At 51.5% G+C, this 7,643-nt stretch overlaps 1 protein-coding gene across 1 annotated transcript; it reads right to left on the reverse strand.

Annotated features, from left to right (window-relative positions):
• Positions 1–3,411: 3,411 nt before the first annotated feature.
• On the reverse strand, positions 3,412–6,190 carry LOC131208441 (uncharacterized). The gene is made up of 6 exons (XM_058201195.1): positions 5,674–6,190; positions 5,186–5,394; positions 4,956–5,091; positions 4,571–4,833; positions 4,362–4,494; positions 3,412–4,232 (listed from the first exon to the last, which is right to left on the reverse strand). The coding sequence occupies exons 1-6, from the start codon at positions 5,723–5,725 to the stop codon at positions 4,114–4,116; spliced, it is 912 nt and encodes a 303-aa protein (XP_058057178.1). The 5' UTR covers positions 5,726–6,190; the 3' UTR covers positions 3,412–4,113.
• Positions 6,191–7,643: the final 1,453 nt, after the last annotated feature.

Consider the following 7,643-nt stretch of genomic DNA (forward strand, 5'->3'; position numbering starts at 1 on the left):
TCTATCGATTTTCATTCGATACGCTATTGCCTACGTCAATCATTAGGCAGGGCGACCCCTCGAGTCAAGACATCGAGAACACACGGTCGTCCAGGCCGGGCTCGGTTCGGCTGGCATTCGTCCCCCTCCCCCCACCCCAACAACCGATTGGTCTCCGACAGCGAAAACTGTTTATGTTTCCACTCGAATGGGTTTTTCTCGGGCCATCGCGAACGAACACGATGTCAAACATGCGACCCATGTTTGGTCGGAAAAATGGGTTAAACGGGAACGGCGAGGCCCGTCCATGTTCGGTTCTTCGGCTCGGGCGCAACGCAAACCTGGGGGGCCGGAAAAAGGGATCATAATTACACAGAAATATTCTTCCATAAGTAAATACGTGATAGTGGCTGTGGGATGGACGATGGTGGATGGCAAGACCGCACTGGCTGATGGTCGGTCAGGCTCGGCTGGACTTTAACCCTTAAATGTGTGCGTTTTTTGGGTCCGATTCGTTGGGGGAGCACAAGATTTGGCCTTCTGATTTCGGCCATAATCGAGAGTTCCAGATTTTACGACTTTCTCACATGACGGCTTCGGAAGTTAATTCTCAGTAGTAAAAAAAACAATTGAAAGATTTTTCAATTCGAGATGGCGAAGCTACATGAAGATAGCAGTAATAGTGAAGGAATGCTAGAGAATTTGGTTGTCAATTTTCAATGTGACAAAAATCTCTGTCCTCCGAGCGCAATTTTTAGATCAGTGAACAAAAAGAAGTCGCTCGGGGCTAGATCTGTTGAATAAGATTTTAAATGTGATCAACAAGCTGTATTTACATGTTCATAACCTCTGCACTCTGTTCCACTTAATTCGCTAATCCCCTAGCACCATTTGCAGTTTTTGGATGTCCTGAACCTTCATTGTCGCCCAAACTCTGTCGAGTTGTCGATTTCGATTCTTAGAGTAAATCATTTCTATTTTCCTTTCTGAAAAATTATCTTTCTGACGCTTCCCGTGGACGCTCTGCCTAGGATTTGTCCAATCGTTTATTGGCAATTGAAGGGTTAATACTAAACTTTTGTAAAGAACACGCTGCAATCCACGGTACGTACCTGATGGCTGAGCTCTGGCTGAGGAAGCTCCAAAATAGATACAAAACGCACGCACATAAGTAGCAACGTTGCGCGAACGAAGACAAACATCTCTTACCCACGCACTCGCTCCCACACGACCAGCTCCTTTATTTTTCCGGCGCGCAGAGGTGGGCAAATATTTGCGCAGGGTTTTGAAGTACAACACGCCGCGCGGTACGCCGCGGGACACGTGGAGTAACAGTTGGAGGATTCTCCCGGGTGCGATGTAACTTTTGCCTCCTTCGTAAAAGTGTTTGGTGATTTGGGCATCCCGTACCGGTGGCGGAACTGCAGCCCGACCCGGCCGGCAGCCGGCAGCCGAGGCCGATTGAATTAGCGGCAGCCATCAAACACTACAAACCGATCGGCAACAAATTCCTTCGGTGCGGAACGCGGAAAAAAAGGACACACTGACACATACGCACACACAAAACAAGCGAAAGTTGCGTGACTGGCGCGCATTAAAGCTGTCAAACAGGATTTTTCCACGAACCGTGATTAACGATCAAAGTTGGCACCGGGACCGGGTGGGGCGACCGTCTTAGATGTGGAACGTTGAAACGATTAGAGCGAAGATGGGAAAAGATGGTAATTGTTTTTACTGCTTTCCGCGCCTTATATCCTAATCGTTCCACCCTCAGCGGCGTAGCGCTGGGTAAAAGCCCGAGTTTTCTTTTCGGTCGTCGGAGTAATTATTCAAATTATAATCACTTGAATAACATTTCGACGGTCGCCTGTGCCGCGATTCCGGGAAAACCCACTTTTTTGGGTTTCGGGATACATGTGCGTCGTCGTAGCGACGGGTAAATCGAGTTTGATGCTTGTTTTTAAATGGCACTCGTATGCGCCCCAACCCTCCCGGGGGTAAGCTCCGCCGAGCCAATGTGGTTAGCCAACATGGCGCACGTCTTAATTAGGTTGTTTAATTTTTACCCTGTACGAACCGATACCGAGCTCGCCGGGGGGGTAATTAAATTCGAGAACGCATTCCTTGCTCGGGAATAAATGAACTCTAAAAAATGTTCCGATCGGTTATTTGCCAGTTTCCATCCGAGTCTTCGTAGCTCATGTTGCTGGGAAGCTAGTTGCTGGGCGCTTCTAAAACCACGGCTCCCTATTAATCGTCTATCCCCTTTCGCTTGACGCGCCCCCAGCACGGAAGCTTCCGGAGAGTGGTGGCGGTTGTTGTCCATTTTGAAGTTTGAATGGCGATGGTATCCATTTTCCCCAAAGTTCGCCGAAGTGTTGTGTAATATCAGACTCACGGCTCGCTCCGCACGGGCACAACAAAGGAAAATCCAATCGAACGCGGGAAAATGAAAATGGATGGAACGAAAACTTTCTCCTCACGGGCACGGTGGCCACAACAACAACAGCGGGGAGAGGTTCGCTCTCAAGTAGCGCACTAAATAGAACGATAATGAAATAAATGGATACGAGAGGCAGCGCGAAGGTTCGACGCGACGACGACGGTGATCTGAGCCAGGCCGAAGCCCTCTTCAGTGCGCCCGGTGCCCTACAACGGGCAGAGGAGTCCGAAAATTCCTTCCGAAACCCGAATGGCTTCAATTATTTCAGCAATGGTGTTCGATTTCTCCAAGCACCGACGGATAAATAGCTCTTGTGTTCCTTGTCGGGGGCTTGTGGGCCGTTGTTGGGTTGGGTTGTTGTGCTGCCGGCCCCACCGAGTAGGAAATAATCGTAGATTGCCTTTTCATTCATTTTTTTTCACTTCTCCACAGTGGAACTCACAGTAAAGTCCTGTCGAATCTCGGCCTCTCGTGTCGCTATTATTGGCTGGCTCGGCTCGACAGTTTTTGAGGACGATGTAGGCTCTTCTCGGCTCCAACGGAAAAGAAGGCCGTTTGACGTGAACAGCAAAAAAGAAATCCACGATGAAACGAAATCAAAATATCGACTGGTGGAAAAAATCTTGCTCTGTAATTTTATTAATAGTTATACCTTTGCGCCGCGCCCGGGGGAAGGACCTTTTCTTTCCGATTCGATTCCAACGGCACCATTCCGCATTCCGTTCGATTCGCACGGCCGGGCTAGGATTGTTTCTGCTGTCGTGCGCTTTAAATAAGACAAAATAACAACCACCCGATAGCAACCAGGATTCTATGATCGAAAGGCATTTAATTCATCGCCGCGTGAGATTGCTACACTCGGTGCATTTTTTTCTGTAAACATTCTGCCCCGGTTATGCGATCGCAACTTCCGTTTCGTTTTTCGGATTGCGGAATCCGAATCCGGCGAAAGAAACACAGATGAGAGCTATTTTTGAAACAATGGTTTTTGATATCCTTTATTCATCACTCATCCCATGCTGCTTCGGCTCTCTTCGTTGCGTGCAAACGGATAAAACGGTGTGTGTTTTTTGCTGAATGTGGCCATTTTGTTTTTTGTTTTAGTTTGTATAAGACATTTTCTCACCGTGCGGAGCTCACGTTAAACTAGGAAGGGGATCGATTCGGGAATCTTTCTTTGGCGCTTCTTCGGTCGGTCGGTCGGGATGATTTCCGCGGGAGCCTGTTGTCCCGCGATCCGACTGTCCCCTCCGTACTCCGTTTGTGGCTTTGCTGATTTTAAACTATGATATTTACACTTACATGACGCGGCCTGTCTCTCTCTCACACGGTACAAAACTTTCGAGCATCCGCGCGATCCGAGGCTTCGACTGAACAACTGAGAGTCCCAAGAAAAGTGCAGTTTGATATGACGAATACATTTGACATTGACATTTTACTCTGATATGTTCTTAAGAGTGTTTTATTTCTTTCTCGCTCTCTCGCGCGCGCTCGTACGCCCTATCTATCTGTCGCGTTCTCGCTTGCTGGGACATTTCCATGGTTACACTCCTGAACCATCCTCCGCCTCTTCGCTAGGATAATTGACAAAAAAGGACGAATTGGAAAGAAGTTTGCCAAATGCCAAACGGCGGTGTTCGCGTGTTCACCGCAGCGGCGCCTAGCCCGCGGACAACCTGCACCCAACCTTTTTAACTAGTGTAACGATAACTTGCCAACAAAATGGAAACATAAATTGCTAATTTCGTTGCCGATGGCCGATGCCGGTCGAGGTGGTGCCGGGGGCCCCCGACGGCCGTGCTCGAGGCCGCTGCAAAACAGAGAGAAAACCGGGGCCGGGGTTGTGTTGGGAAGGTGAAAAAGCGGATCCAAAGGCTGCGGGTAATGCAAATGAGCGTGCACCCCGATTAGGGGGCGCGCGGGCACGCAAGTAATTTACCTTGGACACGGTCCGCCCGCGAGTCCGCCGAGACGGCTCGCCGGGACTCGAGCGTCGGGGCTTTCTGGAGCTTTTCGCCTTCGACGCTCTCCTCGTTGCTCTTCCAGTACACGGTCGAGATGGTGGCCAGGCACTGCAACGATGGGACGGAATGGGACAAACCAGTGAACGATGTGTAGCCGGGGTGGCCGCGCGTGATGCACGCTCACCTTCAGCTTCATGTCGCCGTGTTTAAAATGTTTTGGCTTAACGCGAAACTCCAGCCCGAGGGTGGACGTTTCCAGGCCCTCGATGCCGGTGATCCGTGGCTCGTACCGCTTCAGCAGGCCCGCTTCGGCCGGATCACCGTTGATGTACCAGGTCAGGTGGACGGCCGGTTTCGAGCGGCCCGACGTGCAGTTGACTCGCACCGGATCGCCGATCTGGTACCGTGGTTTCCCACCCGTAATGTACGGATCCTGGTCGGGCAGCACTGCAATTGGGGGGGTTGGTTTGTGGGGGGAAGGAAACGGCACCCGAGAGCGCATAAGACCATAAGATGCGATGCCGCCGAAATTGAATTTTGATCACTTGTGAACACACGCGCACACTCACCTACAACCATCATCTCGCCGTGGTCGGAGACCGTCTGAAAGGAGGGCGCCTCGGCGGACACCTCGCAGCGGTACTTGCCGCTCGACGATAAATCTAGTGGATCTAGGATCACTTGTTCGCTTGTTGAATTCGCTATCTGGAGAGGGTGGGGAGGAGAGAGAACGCTCGGCTGTAGTGTAAAAGTGCGTGACCAGGGCCTGGACCAGGCGCACACCAGTGCTCTGTCTTACATCTACAGCTATGCCCGGCTGCGGGAACACCGTCCCGGGTGGATCATCTCTTGGCACGTAGCGATAAAATTCCCGTCCATCTTTGTACCACTTCACCGAGTAGAGGGCTTCACCTTCCATGTCGTAGTGGCACTCCAGCTTCACCGCGTGCCCCCGGATGGTGTGCTTCGGCACCCGGACCTCCGTCAGCGTGATACAGAGAACCAAATCTGGACGAACGGAACAGAACGGGACGTTAATTTCTAGCTCAAAAGCCTAGCCCCCCCGGGACCCTTTTGTGGACAATTAATCAAATGCGTTCGGATCTGTCACCGGATTCTGCCCGCCATAGTCCATAAGAATTCCATGTTGGAACTTTTCGAATTTGGGTTTCGTGTAAGTGTCCCTTTTTTTTTTGGCAGCAATGGCTCCTAGCGATTTGTTTTCCTGACCGTGACACACGCGGTGTGACGCAAAACCAAGGACCACGGACGCGACCGGATACGTACCGGAAAGGAGGAAAAGGTGAAACACTGCTAACCAACACCACATCTTATGCATCGTTTTCTTCGTAGTATCCAGCGTGCGGAGGAAGTGCGTTTGACGCCGATTCTCATGCCGTCGGGTCCCCACCAGCGAGGCGATACTTCATGCCGACTTGCCCGTCGGTGCCCCAGCGTTGACCGCGCCGCCACTCATCATCGTCACGGGCCGGCCTGGTACCACTGCCGCCGCCGCCACCAACTGCCCTGGACACATTGCCGAGTTCCGAGTTTATTTATACTTCGCGTGCACTTGCACCTTTCGGGCGCAACTCCTGTACTCCGTCCGATTGCAATGCACACTCACTACACGTAATCCAACTGATCGCGATTCCACGTTCCACGGGTCTTTTTAGTCGATTTGGCACTTTCTGGTTCGGGCAGAGTCCAGTAGCAGTCACAGCACAGGGCAGAGAGCACAGGCACAGCTTTCAGATTGCGCGGTCACTTCACGGCCGGTGGTGGACACTACCGATGGAGAGCATATCTGCACACCCGCCGAGCGCACGGTACGAAGCAACTGAGGCCAAGCGCGAAAAGAGCATAGCTATTCATGGTGCGTCAATTCCTCGCGCCGTGGCCTCGGCCGCGTTCCTCGAGCACGGTTCGTGAAAACCGAAACCCAACCCCCCCGCATAGAGAGGAAGGGCACAGGAGAGAGTGGGCGGCTAGTTCGGGTGGCGATATTTTCGGTCCGGGTTCGGGTGGACCTGCGCACACCCACCCGGTGATTCCGTCCGATCGAAATTCGGCACCAGAGACCCTCTGGTGGTCGGTAATGCTATTAACACACGACAGATCTTGTGTTTATCATCCAAATTGTTGAGGGCATTCGGGGCTCTCTCGGTACGGTGTCCGTGTTTGGGGTTCAGGCGCGAAACTTTTAGCAAACTTTTGTCAAGAAACTCGACCCTCGACGATGCAACCGCAGCAGAATGCGCCCGCGTGTATGTGTTGCATAAGCAGCCCGCGGGAAGCCAACTGTCATTTTGAATTTCACTATAAAAGGCATCGACACTGGTAGTCTCGCGGGGGTTCCGACATGCGCTCGTCCAGGGACCTGGGGTGTGCATTTTTAACCACACCATTTTTATGACCGCTCAGGGCTCGACCGGGTACTCCCTGATGCGCGATCGCGGTTTTTTTTGCGCGCGCTGGAAATGGAACCCAAAAATGTATGGCGCAGTGCAACACTGACCGACGTGGGGTCCACCGTTAATCCAGCTAACATGCAACACGATATTAAAACGCATCGCACAGGGGTCTTAGGGCGATCGGTCTTTATGGCGGGGGGGAGGGCGCACGGATGGGTTTTCAACCACAAACGACAAGGATTACATCACTCTTCTGATGGACCCGGAAATCGGAACACAACGGGAGCGTATGATAAAAAAGGTGGCGGAAACCCTGGGCGGACGAAGCGGGCGATAAATATATCGAAAGCACATAAAGTGAGCCGCGGCGTGTGTGGCGTTGTTTTTTTCTTTTTTTTTTTTGCTTGCGCGAATTTCCTATGAAAAATGCAAGTACATCGAAACCGCTTTTTCCAGTTCAACGGAGGATTAAATATATTGCTGCGTTGGCGGCGGCGGCAGCGTCGGCCGAGTGGCACTCTTGAATGAAACGGTCTGGCCGTGGACGCCGAACCAAACGGGGGTGCTGCTAGATGAGAATGAAATCCTCCGATACATTAATAAGTCGGGACACACTGAGGTGCCGTGTGGGACGCGCTATTCTGCGACTTTTAAGCCGTGGCTCAAATAATCGGCCTCGAAGTGTTCGGTCCGAAACTGGGAGCCCATTACAGTGGCATTTAATATGTGGATAATGAATAGTGGCTCGAACGTAACTAGAAATGAGTCCTGCAAATGATTTCCTAAAATATATAAGACTGGCTAAAAAGTAATCCATTATTTTTTCGGTTCGAATAACTTTAG

This window comes from Anopheles bellator, chromosome 2 (genome assembly GCF_943735745.2).
Source record: "Anopheles bellator chromosome 2, idAnoBellAS_SP24_06.2, whole genome shotgun sequence".
Lineage (NCBI taxonomy): Eukaryota > Metazoa > Arthropoda > Insecta > Diptera > Culicidae > Anopheles > Anopheles bellator.